The sequence below is a fragment of the Alternaria novae-zelandiae genome (assembly GCF_023758075.1).
Source record: "Alternaria novae-zelandiae strain BMP 2774 chromosome Unknown scaffold_1, whole genome shotgun sequence".
Classification (NCBI taxonomy): domain Eukaryota; kingdom Fungi; phylum Ascomycota; class Dothideomycetes; order Pleosporales; family Pleosporaceae; genus Alternaria; species Alternaria novae-zelandiae.
In genome coordinates this window covers 294,358-311,443 of record NW_026056961.1, presented here as the reverse complement: position 1 = coordinate 311,443, position 17,086 = coordinate 294,358, and the positions used below count along the sequence as shown (strand labels likewise).

The window sequence follows — 17,086 nt, the reverse complement described above, 5'->3', positions numbered from 1 at the left end:
CAGGTTCAGACCGTAGATGTGGTTTCCGGCCAGGACCACTTGCGCCCCACCACAGACACTCATATAAAGTCAGACTTTTCGCATATTCCCTTCCAGTTTCCTCATCACCACTTGTTCTCTCCTCAAGACCAAGACAGACCAAAAATCCATTGATGTCTGCTGCGGTCGGCTTCTTTCTTCCAGATAATCAACATGACTCGAGCATGAGACTCCCTCGCGTTGCCGAAGACATTGCTATCGCTACACATGATCATCCGAATACACTACCCTTGTAGCCATCGAAAACAAAAAAGCGATGAGAAAGCGAGATGTGTTTTGCGCTCTGCGCCGTTCTTCGAAAAAGCTATTGACAAGCTTGGATGAGACACTCTCGCATGACCGACAACATTGCCATCGCTTCACATGGTTCACCAAAAACAGTACCTATGTAGTTGCGAGAGCCACATATGCAACCTCGAAAAGACATGGCTGAGACTCTATGTCATCCAAATGTCCAAAAGCTGTCATAGTACCTCCCATGCTTTTTTCGCTACTGACGAAATCTTTCTTCATCAAAAAATGCTGGAACGACATTACATGTCTTTTCAGTAGTGAACATGGTGTCTTCACGAGGAAGTCGTCAGTTCAAAAGAGGTTCACTTTTACTAAAAGCAAGTACATCACCCATCATGACTGCGACACCGGGTTTCGGCGAAGTATTCCGAAGCTAGGGCCACTGCAGTCGTCTGTATAAATACTCCTTTCGCGCAATACTCTTTCTCTACAACAACCCCAGCCATTTTCTCGAAAACAAAAACTAAGCCCAATCCAGGCCATGGTCGTTGCGCCTCGCCTGATCTAAATTCGAACCTTCTTACAGATCCTAGGGGGGATTTCTTTACTTTGAACAAAAAGACGGCATGATATTCCTTGATGTGAGCGCGTCGACTTCCTGTTCCACATATGTCGAAAGAGCTACCCGAACTTTTGCATGTGCGCGGAGAGATCGGATTGCGGCTTTGAAATTCTCCAAAAACGCCAGTGGCGGAAGTCATGGTATTATGGAACAAATTTAACTGATACACGCGTCTAAAAACGAAAGGGCTGTGTAGAAGATATTGGCGATGTGCGCACACCAACAACCAGCTTCATTATCAAAACACTTTCATAGCATTCAGATGTTGATGCTACATCGAAAATCCGAAGACTTTGTGCGATGTCAGCTGCGCGTATTACGTTCTACCACTGCTCACAGCACACCCCTCTCCACAAACCTAACCGGCAACTCCACACTCCTCGCCCTCAAATACTCACAAACATTCTTACCCAGCGTATCATACGTACTACAAGCATCATACCCACGATCCAGATGATCATGCAACAAAAAGTGCACCGCTTTCACATTCCGCATTTCGAACCGATCTATCGGCTTGCCCTTGTACTCCTCTGGCCCTAGCAACTCCTTCACCTTATCGACAGTGAGGAAGCTTCGCAACCACTCCCATTCATCGGCGTGGCGGACGAAGAAACCGACATTGGCGTCTGAGCACTTGTCGCCTGAGCGACCGAGGACTATGGAGCCGAGGGGGAGGCGAATCGTAGGACCGAAGTGGGAGAGTGGGATGGGTGATGTAGTTTCGTAGGAGGGTTGTTGGCGCGGGTACTCGCGAAATGAAGGTGCGAGGGGCATGTCGATCACTTTCTTGCCATCTGCGAAGTCATTCGTGGCTTCACCATCCCAGATACAATGCACGCGTTGCTTGACGGCTGACTGCGGAAGAAGTGAGGGATGGTACTCGTAGTATGGCTTTCCCTCTGCTTGCCGCACGTCATTGCCCAGTGACGCGCCTGGACACGACATGAGGAAGTTTACCATGGATATGCGGAAGAAGCCTTTGGGGTTGCGCATGTTGAGTAACTCTCTATCGCGGGATTGGGCGAAGACGCGGAAATCGACCGTGGCGACGTCTTGGTTGCGGGCGTCGACGACGGAGGACCCGTTCTGCATGAATTTCAGGACGTCGAACTTCTTGATCAATTCGGGCCCGAGTTCGTACCGGATTTGCTCTTCGATCCAGCGGCATTTCTCTTCCATGTGCAGGCCAACGAGATAAATGTGGTATTCGGCTTGCCAGCCGGCGAAGCCTGTGATGCCGACTTTGGTTGTTGGGGGTGGTGGCAGGCCTTTGATGCCAGAGACTTTGACTTGGTCTTCGCCGATCTGTTCGATCTTGATGTCGGTTAGGTCTGCGGTGACGTCGCAGTTGTAGTATAGTGGGCCTTGAATCTCGTAGAGAAGCTGGGATGTTACTGAGTTGACTGTCATGCAGCCGCCGGTGTTCTTCTCCTTGTACATTACGCCCTCGCCTTTGTTGTCGATGGCGCAGATTGGGAAGCCCATGTTGATATGCTTGCCTTGAGCTAGGAGACTGCGAAAGTCGGAGCAGAAACCACCAGATACATACGCGGCACATTCAAGAAGATGGCCTGGAAATATTAGTACAACGTACACGTGTGATTGGAAACGACCTACCAATGACTAGAGAGCCAGCCAATTCATCGAATTGATCACTCGTCCATTCGTGCCACCATGCAGCGGCACCAATGATTGGCGAAGCATCCGAGACACGACCGGCGATGACGATGTCAGCGCCTTCCGTCAGTGCTCTAGCGATACCCAGACCACCAAGATAACATTGAGCGCAAACCGGCTCCAGACCCCATTCAGATACCGATCTATCATGCATCAAGCTCTTAAACCCCTCGCCTTTATCCAGCATACTCTTGACAGTACCCGTAACATCATCACCCTCAATCCAAGCAACCTTCATCGGATACCCAGCTTCCTTGCACGTCTTATCTACAAGCTGAGCCAGTAGCTCCGTATCCGATGCACCCGCATTGACACAGACTTTGATGCCATGGGTAGCGATATCCTGTATCGCAGGAGTAAAGCAGTCCATAAAGTTCTCAGCGAACATGGCATAGTTGAGCTTCTCTTCGAAAGAACGAGCTTGGAGCATCTGCTCCTTGTTCCTGAGCTTTCCGGTGCCATGCATGGTCATGGTCATTTCGGAGAGCCAGTCCCCTACTATGACATCGACGTCGTCTTTGGCGAGGGATGCGATGGCTCGAACACGGTCGGAGAAGCCGCCTGAGGCGCCGCCCACGCGTACGGGTCGGCGGACTGCGGGAGCCATCTTGAAATCGTTTCAAGGAGTTGGTCGGTATGATGAGGATGGCGGGTAGAAGGCGCTGAGCGAGCCAAAGATGGACTGGAAGCCATGCTGAGATGCATTGCTGCGCCGTCGGAATAGCTTTCCCCTCATGCGCTGGAGTCTGTGTAAAAAATTGAACGGCTGTCCATATCCGTAGGAAGCTGCGGACTATGCATACAGAACTGGGATGGACATGTACCCCACTTGGGGCGAGCCGCTGAACTAAACCATCAGTAGCTAAAATCTCTTACCCACTCGCTCCGCTCTAGAGTCTAAGGATAGCTCTCTGCTCTCGAGTTGCCGAACATACGCGAGTTCCTGAACTCATGCGGCGCATTCCTGGGCGGGTCGTGGTTGAGGGGAGCATCGGGTTGAGAAGGGAATTGAACAGGCCTGCAGCCTACCCCGAGATGAAAAGACGCAAAGTAGCTGCATCAACGTCGATGTAGCCTCCATGGTGTTTGGCCAGTCCCTCGAAAGAGGTTGAGGGAGTGTCGCGGTGTACCGAGGCAAGCACGGCCAGCTCAGAAATAGTAGCAAGACACGCGTCGACGATCGTGAACCTTACCTCAACTCACTATTAACAGCAAGTCCTTAGGCACGATGCCATCGCTGATAATATCACGGGACTCGCGTCGTCGCACACATCTGGCAATCCCTTGGAACGCAGCTGGCGCTGTGCCACACCACGTGCCTGCCGATTCGGACCGACACTAAAACACACACCATCCCCTAACCATCGCGCATCCCCGCATCTCCACACCTGGGATCAACTTTAATGTCGCAGTCACCGGGGCGCGCTAGAGCGCCCGCTGGCCTCCCCATCCACGCCCCCTCCTCCAGCAACGATAACCACGATAACGCACCCCTACCTTCCTACCTCGCCAGGCATATCCAGCTCGGCTTCTCCACCGACGATGTCGCTGCGCTCATCACCGCCATAGACTCGAGCCAAGACCGATCGCCCTCCTCTACGAACAGGACGCTAGCGCACCTCCCCGCAGAACTGCTCCTACAAATCCTCGAACATGTCCCTGTGGACTATATTCTCGACTGGCGTTTAGTCTGCCGTGGCTTTCGCGATGCGATCGACGGGCGGGTTCTATACCGCTGTCTGCAGAGGACGGAGCTGGTGGGGTACATGGGCGCGAGAGATTTTGGACTCATGGTGGACTTGGACGACGAACAGTATGAGTCGGTCCATTTACTTGAAGCGGGATTTTCGCACGTCGAGTGGGACACTGCGTCAGACCCGGAGACAAATCGACCCGCGTGGAGCGCGACGCACGCCGTTTTTGAGATCGCAGAGGAGTGGTATGACGCATTTAGGCACGTAGGCGGTGCGGAAGCGCATGATGGCGATACCATTCTCGACGTGGACTCAGACTGGTATAGTGTCTTGGACCGACTGCAGTTGCGCCGCAGGGAAGAATATTTCGGGACGTTGCGCTGGTGCATCCGGCTCGACCACGCGGTCCTAGATATGGATCTCCCGTGCGAATGGCGGCGCATGCACTTCGACGTCGATGTCACACTGCAAACGGGATTGATACGGGTTGCGTGGAAAGACATGCTCGTCCGCTTCCTCAAGACGGAGCGACAATACCGGTTACTACTCGAACAAGTACGTCTATTTTCAAAACCGCTCGTATGAACATACTAACAACCACCACCCAGAAAACCGACTCACCCTACACCTTTTCCCACCACGAAGACTGCCTCCGCTCCGTCCGCCGCACGCACCTCATGCGCTCCCTCACCGACAGCAAAGACGACCTCCGCATCCTCTGGCACCTACGGCTCCTCCCACCCCTCTGGGCCAGCGCCCCATCCCCCAAACACACGCCCCTAAGCCTCACGCCCACCGAAAACGACGCCATAACCACACTGCTCCTCCTCCGCCGCGCCGCCTCCCTCACCTCCTCCCAACTCACCTACCTCCACACCTTGCACTCCTCCTACCAAACCATGGAGTCCGCCCTCCGCGACCTAGACGAAACATACTCTGAATTCAAATCCTACATGAACATGCCTGGTTTCCAAACGAACATTCTGCTGCCGGCTGTGATTCGCAATGCGAAGAATATACCGAGGAATCCTGTCGCGTGGAGTGATGAACTCAGGGCAAAGATTGAGGCGATGGTGGAAAAGTGGCGGGGGCAGAGGGAGGTGGTGGAGAGGGTGAGGGGACTGCTGGAGAGTAGTAATGTGGCCATGGCTGTGCCGGATGATAGCTTTGATGAGCTGGGGAGTGATTTTTGAGATGGTGGCAGATGATGGGATGTAATGGCAGGATTGAGAGGTGGGATGGAATGGGTCTGCGGGCGGGCTGGCATGGTGGATGATTTATCTTCTTTCGATGTGGGAATGATCTTCGGTGGACTAGATATACTTCTAATATTTTGCCTGTTGTTTGAACAGTGTTTCGAGGTGTCCAGCTGGTGGTGCTTACCTATACATCCACCGTGGAGACAGAATAGCGCGATGGTACTATGATCAAAGAACAGCATCCGCGTTAGCTCGGATGGCTTCAAGAAGATTAGGTTCTGCCAATCGGTGTTCTATACTCCTGATCGAGGCATACATTGTTGTCTGTACTAGCAAACGTACAGGATCCCCTGCCATTTATACCTTTCGATTATGTTTTAGTACACCCTGTGTATTACCAAAGTGATGTGTATGTGACAACTCCTCTGTTACACTACATACCCGATTAAGGATTCAGCATCACACAACATCACGATCAACTAGCAATTTCAAGACAAAGTGTTCCAAAGTATTATGATTAAGGCCTGGAATCTATCCCAAGCTCGGTATGCCGAATGCGTAATGTGTATGTCTCAAAACACCATGCGCTGCATCAAACCATAATAAACAAAAAATGCGCCAAAGCTAGCTCATCGAATCATTGCGCTCGCAAACTATCAACATGAAGAGTAACAACAAGCGCCGGCGACATGCTCGCTAATGCAGGGAAGACATGCGGTGGAAGTAATGCAATGCGAGGCGAGGCGGTGGACATGCAGGGGTAATGTGAAGCCTGCCATGCCATGCGCGGGAATAAGAAGAAGTTTTCTCAAAAGAACTCGGTGGTGTAATGCTATGCTCAGAGAATGAGAGCAGCGCCGAGGAAGACCATGGACGCGCCGACCATGGCGAAAGGAGCCATGGAGATGGACGAAGCGGCACCGTCAGCAGGGGGGGCGGCGGCGTCACCAGTCTCGCTGGCCTCGGCACCCTCAGAGCCAGTGGCAGTCGCGCTGTTGGAGAAGGGTGTGGCAGAGGAGAAAGCAGAGCCGGTTGACATGGAGTGCATGCTCCTGCTCTCGCTGGTGAGGCCGCTGGTCTCGCTGGCGGAGATGATGCTAGTAGATCCGGACAGGGCGCTCGAGGTGGTGCTGCTCATCGACATGCTCATGTCGCTGCTCATGCTCGAGGCAGTCTCGTCAAAGAGAGCCTGGATACGGATCTCGTGGCACTGGTCGCCAATCCACGAGTCGTACAGGTTGCCGAAAGCACCGCTCATGCAGCGCCACCAGCGGGTGCTGCCTCCTATGGCGAGCGAGTCGTTGCCGCAGACCGAGAAGCCGCCTGTGTAGATTGCGCCTGCCTGGGGAGGGCCATCGAACTGGAACTGTTGGTTGGCGACGATGGAGCCGGTGCGGCCGTATTGGTCGTGGAGGATACCGTCTTCGAGAGTGCAGAGGAGGTCGCCGTCAGATGCCTGGTGATGGTGTTAGTATGACGTTACGAGTAGGAGTCCAGGGGAGCGGCATACCTCTTGAGCAGTTTCGCGCCTCCTGAGACTGGGGTTCTCGAGTGTGCCAATCCGGAAGGGCGTCGTGACAGTCGTCTTGCAGCCCTCGGGCGCAGAGGCATCGGGAGCAATGCCCTCCTCGACGGCCTGGGCGAGGCCAGTGGCCGCGAGGAAAAGCGGAGCGAAGATGGTGGAAGTGCGCATGGTGACGGTCGAGGATCCCTGACAAGCTAAGACCCACAAGTATGGGAGGGTATGTCGTATCGTATTACTCGTGATAGTAAGAAGAGTGCGGGATAGAAGATACTCGTGATATGGGCTTGCAGCGTCAAAGTCGTGAAGAATAGCAGAAAAGCGGCGATGGGAGGGTGCAAGATAAGAGGCTGGACGCGAGGCCGGCCAGAATTATTTGTTGGTGCAACCCTCGCGCGACTTCCACACAAAGCAAGGCCCAAGGCGCAACAAGCAAGGTGTACCTGCAGATCGACGCTCAATCGGGAAAGGCCCAACGCGTGGACGTCAATGCGTAGATTGCATGTTTATCGTTGAGATCACAACCGCTTGCCGAGATGAAACATGGCCGACCATGCACCCTATAGGGATGACGCCCGTAGAACTCCTGGGGAACAATACGAGAGCCACGGCCGTCCACGTAGGCCATGGTGAAGGCACAGGAAAGCGCATCGTGTGCGTGCGACAGCGCCTTCTACACCCACACCGCCACCGGCACCAAGGCAGGTACCCGCGCCGACGTTGGAACTTGCGCCTGTCAACGCCTGCCCACTAATTTGCTAGCCCTCTGGGCACTCGAGGACAAGATCTGGGCAAACATCGCCATCGGCATTCAATTCCGTCGCACCATGGCCAGCGCAGCGTTTACGGTTACACGGCATTGCCGTCATCGCATTGTGTTTGTCCATTCTACACGAAACTGCCTTCCCCATAACCTCTCGCCTGCAAAACTACCATTTCCAGGCTGCCATGTCACTCAACTGCCGCTCTGCCTGGATCTTGTGCATTCTCACCGTCATGTCCTGTGGCGTCATACCTGCCCCAGTCTGCGTGGGTCCCGAGGTAGGTGCGGTAGAGTGCGTGTGCGCCGGAAGAACATCGGGGTCGACCGCCATCGCAGCCTTCGTCTCCTCACACACGCGCCCGATTGCAAATGTCTGGATTTCTGCAGCTCTGGCCTGCAGTACTGGCATTTCTGTCCTGTCCCGCTTGTTGAGGTCGGGGTGGTTCAGCACCCCCGGCTTATACGTGTCTGCGCACAGTGCCATCAAATCACCGATATCTTCTGGCGCGTGCATCATCTCAAGAAAGAAGAATTTGTACCATCCCGCCCGGTTCAGAGCCGGCATGTAGGTCGTGTACACCGTCATGGGCGTTGGCGCATCAGCGATTACTTTTGCATCTTGCGCATGCGAATGTTGATTAAAGTTCCAGTTTGGTGTCAGGTTGGATTGGCAGGGCACCATGATGTGGGGGATACCCTCGAGACTCCACAGCTTTGCAAAAGCGCTATAGGACCTGTAGCAAAAAAGACCTGACTTCACATTAGTCTTGCATCATCTGTCGGCAATTCAGACACTCACGACACGCGTCTTCGGTCAATTTCACCCAGCTTCCGATGATCTTTGGTGCTTCTAGAAGGCCCGTGTTCTTTGGCTCAAACTTCCGGTCCAGAGCGTCGAAAAGCAAATCGGCCAGAATGTAGAACTCGCGTGTTGGAACTTCAGTGATCGCATCTGCAAACCTCCACGGATCAGCCAGTGGAATCGTGCTGACACTAAACGACCGCCGAGGAATGGTAAAGCCAGGCGATGGCGATCCAGTCGGAGATAGCGAGGGGTGGAAGGCTTGATATTGCGAGCCTACGACCGATGATTCTTGTTCCTTCGGCTTCGATTCTGCAATAGCCAAATTTCCAAGATCTGCAGGAAGCTCCGCAATGAACTCGTGTGGCGCAGAATATCGAGACTGATGTGGTGCGGGCGTTGACGACTGGCTTGACTGTGCAGGCTTGTTTGACGGCACTTGAGGTGCCATGGTCATCGGCTGTGTAGGCGGAGGGCTGACGGAGTGGGCGGGCACCTGCGACTGTCCTTGGCCATATGCACCACCTGGAGACGGGCTATTCCACTGGTGCTGTGAATGAGGTGGCGGACTTGCTGCAGTGGTGTTCTGCTGTGTGGGATATGTTGGGGAACCCGACTGCTGCCCGGTAGCCTGTTCCCATTGCGGCTGCATGACCTGGGCGGGTATTCCTGGAGACATAGTCGAAGTCTGGGGTGGTGGTGTATGTTGAGCGACATGAGAGCCTCCCACTACTCCCATCTGCTGTCCAGTATATTGGCCAGATTCCTGTGTCGGTTGTGCGACAGGCGCCTGAGGCTGACCCGGCTGCGCCTGATTCTGCCCATTGTATCTCTGTATCTGTGTATGCTCCGCGATCCCTCCGCCTTGACCGTATTGCCATGAAGTATGCCCCGTGCTAGTGAGCGGCGACTGTGGCGTATGAGACTGTGTGTTGGGTGCTTGGGTGGTTTGCGGTGGGAAGTAGTTGGTCTGCCCCGAGTGGCCGGAAGCGGGTGTAGAGTAGCTGGGTTGCTGATACTGAGATTGCTGCGAAGATGGGTAGGCATTCGGCGCTTGAGGTGGGGGTTGTTGCTGCGGTGGTGCCCATTGCTGCTGTTGCGGCTGAGGACTGAAAGCCTGACCCTGAGGTTGCTGGTATGGTTGATTCTGGCCCTGCTGTCCAAAGTGAGTCTGATAACTCTGATAGCTCTGGAGATGCTGCGGCGGGCCTCCCGAAGGCTTGTTCCCTAGCTTTGAGCTTATAGTCTTGCCCAGCTTGTTCAGCATTGGCTTTCCTGTTGTCACCGCCTGCTCAAGCCGCTGGTTCATCATCTGGCCAAACGTGCCCCCTCCCTTCTGAGCTTGATACTGTACTCCATAGTTCGTGGTATTGGGCTGATAGCTCGAGGGCTGCTGGGCGCCTTGCGAGTGCGCTGGAGCGTTCTGGGTGGGAGGAACGTAGGCCCCTGGCGACGGCATCGAGTTGTACTGCGACATGGCCTACAACGTGATATCAGTGAACTCTAGAGCAAGCATAAGACGCTCTCTTGTCGTTACAGAGGCACCACACTGCAGCGCACAAAGCTCGTTACCGCAGATGGGTATCAGCCGCACCGTATACGGCGCTTGGCAACAAGCCATTGAGTCTAGGGTTAGCGAAGACATTATCGTTAGTATGGTGATCGAAATATGTGGGCGATTATGAAGGCATGAACTGATGCGTCTATCAAAGTCATGATAGCAGGTAGTGGGGTGTTTGGTGTTCACCAGACGCGTGGATTACTTTTGCGGAAGTGACGGCATGCTGGACCCTGCAAGCTGCCCAGGACCGAGGTGGAGCTGCGAACCCAAATGGTCACGCTTTGATACGTCAACAGCAAAATATCACTCAAGCTTTACAACCATAACACGCTCATAGCATTACTGGATATCTTCGATCTATTTAAACACGACAACTTCAGTGTATGGCAGAATCCACGCGACTCATACCTCCAACTTCCACCAGAATCTTGACATGGTTCTCCTTGTCATTGATCAGGGCTTTGATCCCACCTTCTACTAGGTCCTCTAGGCTGATCTTGCTGGTAATCATCTTCATGGGTTTCAGAGTACCTAGAGACATGTCAGCAACCGTAGGTAGCAAATTTCGCCCACCGCACAACTTACCGGCAGCTAGATGCTCAATGACGGCCTCGAGGTCCTTTCTTTGGTAGCCCAAAACGGCTGTGTACTGCGCTTCCCGGAACACAAGCATGTTGGGATTGAATGGAACCTCCTTCTCCCAGATCGCGACGTTGACGACGGTCCCTCGAGCGCGCACCGCCGTGCAAGCCGTTGTGAGACTTGCGGGAACGCCAGCGCAGTCGAAAACCACGTCCGGTCCATCCTTACCACTCAAAGCCTTGCTCATCTTCGCAACATCATATGTCTTGGGGCAGAGGACATGGTGCGCGCCGAACTCCCTCGCGAAGCGCTGCCGCGCGCCGGATACCTCGCTCACGATGATCTTCTTCGTGCCCAGTGCCTTGAGACATTGGACGATTGCCAGCCCGATCGGTCCACCGCCTAGGACCATGACGACGGAATCGGGTGTCAGTGGAGCAGCTGAGATAGCATGCCACGCAACAGCCAGTGGCTCCACCAGCGCGCCGACGTCGAGCGGCACGTTGGTGGGCAAGTTCAATACTGCGCCTTCAGGCACAACGACTGAATCGCTCAAACCACCACCTCCTCCCGAGAGCCCGATGAAGCCACCGTTTTCGCATACGTTTTCTGAGCCCGCCTTGCACGCCTCGCATTTCCCACAATATATCGTCGGCTGAACAACGACATTCTGGCCCACCGTAAAGCTCGAGTTGTCCGAGCCCACTTCAGTCACAGTGCCTGAGAACTCATGCCCCAGGGTAATAGGAATCGTTTCGTTCGTACACGGGTGCGGTGTCGTCGGCGCGAAGTTGGGTCCTCCGAGGTATTCATGGAGATCTGTACCACAGATGCCTACGAAGGCCGGTGCGACCTACTCACTGTCAGTCATCGCGCAAGCCGCTTCTAAAGAACCAAACACATACCCTGACTTGTCCCGCCCCGCACTTCTGCTCATCCACATCCTCAATCCTGATGTCCTCTTTCCCGTAGTATCTTGCTGCGCGCATGGTGAATGTAGAAGCCCGGTCTTGATCACCCCAGTTCGGTAGTCCCATAACTCAGATTCCTCTCGATCAACGACCGTATTTACGAATGCGCTTTCAATAGCGGATGACATGACACGATCTGCACCTCCGCTTTACCAACTCTAAAAAGGAGCGACCTCGGTTCCGCTTCTCGGAACGTATGCGCACAGCCCCCAGGTGTACATGTGATCTAGAAGAGGGTACCCACTGTCGCCGCCGTGCCGCCCTACATATCTATGTATGTAGCGGGTTCTGGACGAATGGCCAAGCCCGGATTGCGGGCATCGTAAGGCGACGCGGCTCGCACAAGAGGGCCGCGTCCGCTTGCACGCTGGGGTATCATCGGGAGCGGGGCTGGCATAGTCACGATATTAGGAGATGTCTCCGTGAGTCCCGTATACCCGGCTGCCAGTGGTGCCATGCGAATGGGTTCGGTGGAGCTGGTGTGAGGCTAGGTTTGCGGGGGCGGGGAAATTGTGGAATGACTAACTTTGGTAACCCGGATGCTGGGCTCTTGCTTTGTTGATCCGACTTGGCTCTTGTGCTCCTTCCGTTCGGAGAACAACAGCTTCAGACCTTTCATGGAAACTCCAGACAGCTCTGAATGTTCAGTATGCACATTATCAGTTTCCTCGTATCCCATCGGCCTGCAAAGCTTGCCGCATAGTGTAATTTGGCTACACCCTGTATGCGCAGTCGCGCTTGATCGCGCAGAGTGTCGCGCATTCATTCCCTCTCCTCATGTTTGCCGCACACAAGCAACAACCTAGACAGATGATTGCAGACTACATGAGTATTGAAACAGGTCTCTACAAAGTTCCAAAGCGATGCAGACTTCTAGAGCGCTTACTTTTGTTATTCTTTCGAAACGGCATGGTACATAGTTGTTGCCTATTGTAGGGCCCCGCATAGCCACCCGATGCTCAGCCTCACCAGCGTCCGTCAACATTTCAATCCGCAAGGTCATTCAAAAAAAAACAATCTTCTTAACTCATCATCACAAAATTCTGTTAGGCTAGAGATGCAACCGTTCACTTATATCCATGAGTCTGTCCTATACGCTTGGAACGACAGCGCCCGCCTTCGTCGCTGGGTAAAGCGCTTCACATGCCCATGTCTGGGCTATCCTTACTGCAAACACTCCGCTGGGTTCCGCGACTGCACTGGGCGGAATCGGAGAAGAAAACAAGAAGAGCGCGTCCGCGTCATGAGCGAGGTAAAGCAGGCGCGGCGAGAGCGGGCCGTGGCAAACCGAAAGCGAAGTCTGTCTGTGGACGGGAAGGACACCAAGATGCCGTTTACGAGACGGAAGAAAACCGTGGAGCAAAACCAGAGTGACTTCTTCGCAAAGTTACCAACAGAATTGCGATTAAAGATCTACGGCATGGTATTTCGCGATATTGAGAATATTCTTGTGGATGCAGATGATGGCGCACAGAATGATATGTTCAAGTTCAGCGCCGACCCTGGACGCTCAACAGGCATTTTACGCACCTGCCGCAGAATGTAAGTACCCGCACACTCGAATTTCGGTACATAACCTAATCGTCTCGCCAGCTACCGCGAAGCAGTCGACTTGCTATACTCTGAGATCGACTTCACCTTCACAAGTTATAGACGTTTCATCCTCTTCACTCGCTCGATCCCACAACCACGCTTAGCTAGCATCAGGCGCATCACCATCGGGCATATCTATCCGAGCTGGACTCCTTTAGTCACAACTGAAGAGGAGCGATACCGTCTTAGCTACGAATACGACGACTTTTTCACCGCGATCAGGTTGTTGCCCAGACTCGAATTCCTCGACCTACACTTTAGCGCAGATACTTGGCATGTTTATCCCTATAAGCGCCTGGATAATATTGAATTGTTGGATGAGATCGAGCAAAGGTGGGATAGGGTTGGCGTTGAAGTATGGTATATCATACGTGGGTCTCCGCTGGAATTAGAGAGGTTACGGGAATGGGAGTACGATAGGAAGAAGGACAGAATATCTTGGGCGAGGTGGAAGATCCATCAATACCAGCACACCAGATTGTTTTGATGGCATTAAGATGCGTATTTTTGCAGAAAGTATCGAAAGAGGAGTTGAATATCCATAGTAATCGGCCTGTGATGAATGGGTCTGCGACCAGCGTTCAGAGTATGTGTTGACACCAAACAGTATGCCTTGCGACGCCTGTAAAGACAGCCACACCAGCCAAATGGTCTGACCAGCAGTTGGACCAAGACTGCGCCAATATACGCTATCTGACCGGGACATGGTTGCCTGACGAAGCCACAACAGTGGACGGGCCCCACCAACTGTGCCTCCTTTGCAAGATCAAACAAGGCCACCCACAACACATATCTTCAGCTAACAACCCCCGATCTCAACGTACACACCATTCAGACAACACAATGACAATTCTTGAACCCATCAAAGATGCCATAGTATACACATGGCACACCAACTCCACCCTGCGCTTCTGCTGCAAACTCGTCACTTGCCCTCTCTGTGGTCTGTGTTATTGGATCAGATCTCTCGAACCCATCACCTGTGTTAAACGCCCCGGTCGTCCATCTACAGCACAGCAAAGGCGATATGACGCCTTGGCTAAAATCGAACATCGGAGACGCGTGCGTGCTTTGGAGAAGCGAAAGCGCAGTGTTTCAGTTGATAGGACCCGGGGGGTATGGAAGAAGAATGCGGAATATCAATCGCAAAGTTTGTTCTTTACCAAGTTGCCTGCGGAGTTGAGACTGCAGATCTATGCGATTGTGCTCTCTGGGCAGGAGGAAGTGGGGTTGAGGTTTAATCGCGAGCAACTTTGGGATCTTTGGAGGATAAAAGCGGTGTCAGGCTGCAGTATGGAGATGCTGAGAACTTGCAAGAAGATGTGTGTTTTCTTCCTCGCTTTTGGGCAGTCTCGTTGAGCACAAGACTTACAAAAGGTACAGGTACCGCGAGGCCGTTCCGGTGCTCTACTCCAATAACACGTTCAGATTCGACAATAACAAGATGCTGTCTATTTTCACATCGACAGTCCTTCCGCAACGCCTCGCTCGGATCCGAAATATCGTTATAGATGATACATGGTCTTCGTCTTGGTTCAGCGGCGTTGGCATTTCCGATCACCGTGAGGGCCTTTATGCGTCGCTTGGGGGTTTCGCAGATCTTAGAGAAGTGGTACTGAGGTACCGTCTACGCGCGTATGAGTACAAGATGACTCCCCACCTGAGGGACTTTGCTCTGCTTGAGAGACTGGAGAAAGACGAGAGACCAAGAGGGTATGAGATGTTTTATGAGATATTAGATGTTCACCCTGGGCCGAAAACAGAAGGTATGTTGTTTGATCGGTGGGTTGTTGGTGAGAGAAAGAGTATACGCGGGGTGGACTCAGATGCAGGCGTGGAGTGAAAGCTTTTGCAAGCATTAGGAAAGACGAAGAAATAAAGACATACTGAGAATGTGTATTAGACGAGTATAACCTGTCTCTTCTGCTCAGGCTTGATGTTCAACGTGTCCAGTACATGACCGTAAGTCTTATCGGCTGTCTGCCCAATGCCTATTCGCTCGTAGCAGGTGTCCGCAAAGCGGTGCGACTCAACAACCAGCAGGAAGTAGGTAATGGGGGTGCTGCTGAAGGTTGTGTCCACTCTCTGCGATACGATCAGAGCCATGCATTGGGTAATACAGTCTTCTGGGATGCGATCGTGGTAGCCTGTACCGATACAGACACCACGCTCGTCGAAAATATCGACCACCATGCGAAGATAAGGGTCGCTGTATGGCGCACTTCCGTCTGAGCACGAGCGGCAGACAACGTCGAGGCTATAGGCCTCCAGCATGAGAACGCCATCCCCAGTATGCGCAAAGGAAGTAACGGCTCGCTCGAGCTTGGGTTGGTGTTCAAGCACCGTGGCTGCAAGTTGGGTGTCGACCGTCCTTGATTCGCGGCTGAAGATCATATTTACTGGGCCATCCAGAGAAGCCCACGACCAAGAAGGTGGACTGGAGCTAGCGGTAACCCGTCGCACGGGCATGAGCGATCCGTCGGCATACCAGAGGAGGCCAGCATGGACATGTTCTCTCCACAAGCCAGCCTTATATGTAAAATGGGTGACTTCGCAAAATATCTGCGCAATGCCAGCAATCGCCATGAAGACATCGCTGCGGTATGTGAGACTCAGCCGAGAGTACTGACATACAATGCGATACCATTGCATCATAAAGGCCTCGCTTTCCGGCACATGTCTGCCAAACTCCCCCACGGCCGGATTGTTGGCAAAAGTAAGGCAGCGCTTGAAGCTCTCGTTAGACCACTCGCCCTCTTGCCATGCTTCAGGGTTCTCCTCCGCACTCCCTTCTCTTGCAGAGGTCTCGAGACACTCCCAGAAGATCTCGTTCTTCTCGAAATGCACGACTCTTCTTGACAACAATCGCTCCTGCAATACCCATGCTCGTCTGTTTAGCGGGGATTCTTGGAGAACTTCGCTCCAACTGGGCCGAGCTCGACGAAGATGAAGGTTCTCACCCAGACCGATCGTTGATACTGACTCTCGAGGTTTGAGGAAGCCGACATGGGAGTCTTGTGCGCTCAGTATAGAAAGTGTGACGAAAGCATTTCGGTAGTACCTTCCCATATTGCTGACTTCTACGTCGCGGCTCGCAGTGTCGTCTTGCACGATGCAAAGTGCATCGACCCAAAGTAGCTTGAGGCCCAGCCTTCTGGTAGCGTATATGGCGTCTCGAAAATTTTGCGGGAGGTAATGGGTGTCGAGACCAGTTTTGAATCCTTCCACCGTTGCCCTTAAGGTGGCTGACATAGTACCGGCAGCGCCCCAGCAGTGGCTGAGTGCGGCATAACGCTTGTCGCCTCTACAGGACGATCCATATACCAACTTCAACGTCTCCACGTTCAGCAGTATGTTTGGCATCGACGGTGATTCTTCTTGATGACAGCATGCATGAGTGGATGTGCACCTATCCAGCCATGTATGTATCAAATCCCAGCACGGTTCGGAATCGGCATGCGAGTGGATCCGTCTGAAGAAAGTCTGGTTGCTTGGGTGCTTGCCTGTCCAGTGTTAGCTTTATATCGGTAGCTTCGTATCGCTGCTACCTACGCTCAGTGAATATCTCGAACCGACGCAATGTGTTACTAAAGTCGATTACTGCGAGACATGGTCCATGCCGAGCTACTTCAAGATGGGTGTCTTCAACGGAGCGTCCTAAGAAGCCAACGACAAGCTCTTCATAGAAGTATCTACAAAGAGTACAACCTCGAGCAGCCGCTATCTTTAGAGATTTCGCGTAGTATCGTTGTGTCGTGTCATGTTTCGCGACTAGGCGGCAGGTGGCACACAAGTGGGTGGTATTCCAAGGAACGAGGAAGGTTGAG

General features: G+C 53.2%; 5 protein-coding genes across 5 annotated transcripts; 1 reads left to right on the top strand and 4 right to left on the bottom strand.

Annotated features, from left to right (window-relative positions):
* Positions 1-1,228: 1,228 nt before the first annotated feature.
* Positions 1,229-3,179, bottom strand: J4E88_000090 (uncharacterized protein; the record flags this gene model as incomplete). Its single annotated transcript, XM_049393771.1, has 2 exons — positions 1,229-2,466; positions 2,513-3,179. The coding sequence occupies 2 exons, from the start codon at positions 3,177-3,179 to the stop codon at positions 1,229-1,231; spliced, it is 1,905 nt and encodes a 634-aa protein (XP_049259600.1).
* Positions 3,180-3,975: 796 nt separating this feature from the next.
* J4E88_000089 (uncharacterized protein) lies at positions 3,976-5,459 on the top strand (the record flags this gene model as incomplete). The annotated part of the gene is made up of 2 exons (XM_049393770.1): positions 3,976-4,821; positions 4,875-5,459. 2 exons carry the CDS (start codon positions 3,976-3,978, stop codon positions 5,457-5,459), a joined length of 1,431 nt encoding a protein of 476 aa, XP_049259599.1.
* Positions 5,460-6,303: 844 nt separating this feature from the next.
* Positions 6,304-7,615, bottom strand: J4E88_000088 (uncharacterized protein; the record flags this gene model as incomplete). Its single annotated transcript, XM_049393769.1, has 3 exons — positions 6,304-6,921; positions 6,976-7,176; positions 7,607-7,615. The coding sequence occupies 3 exons, from the start codon at positions 7,613-7,615 to the stop codon at positions 6,304-6,306; spliced, it is 828 nt and encodes a 275-aa protein (XP_049259598.1).
* A 301-nt stretch (positions 7,616-7,916) lies between these two features.
* Positions 7,917-11,684, bottom strand: J4E88_000087 (uncharacterized protein; the record flags this gene model as incomplete). The annotated part of the gene is made up of 5 exons (XM_049393768.1): positions 7,917-8,359; positions 8,550-9,998; positions 10,522-10,644; positions 10,699-11,548; positions 11,601-11,684. The coding sequence occupies 5 exons, from the start codon at positions 11,682-11,684 to the stop codon at positions 7,917-7,919; spliced, it is 2,949 nt and encodes a 982-aa protein (XP_049259597.1).
* A 3,474-nt stretch (positions 11,685-15,158) lies between these two features.
* On the bottom strand, positions 15,159-16,328 carry J4E88_000086 (uncharacterized protein; the record flags this gene model as incomplete). The annotated part of the gene is made up of 1 exon (XM_049393767.1): positions 15,159-16,328. One exon carries the CDS (start codon positions 16,326-16,328, stop codon positions 15,159-15,161), a length of 1,170 nt encoding a protein of 389 aa, XP_049259596.1.
* Between the last annotated feature and the right edge of the window lie 758 nt (positions 16,329-17,086).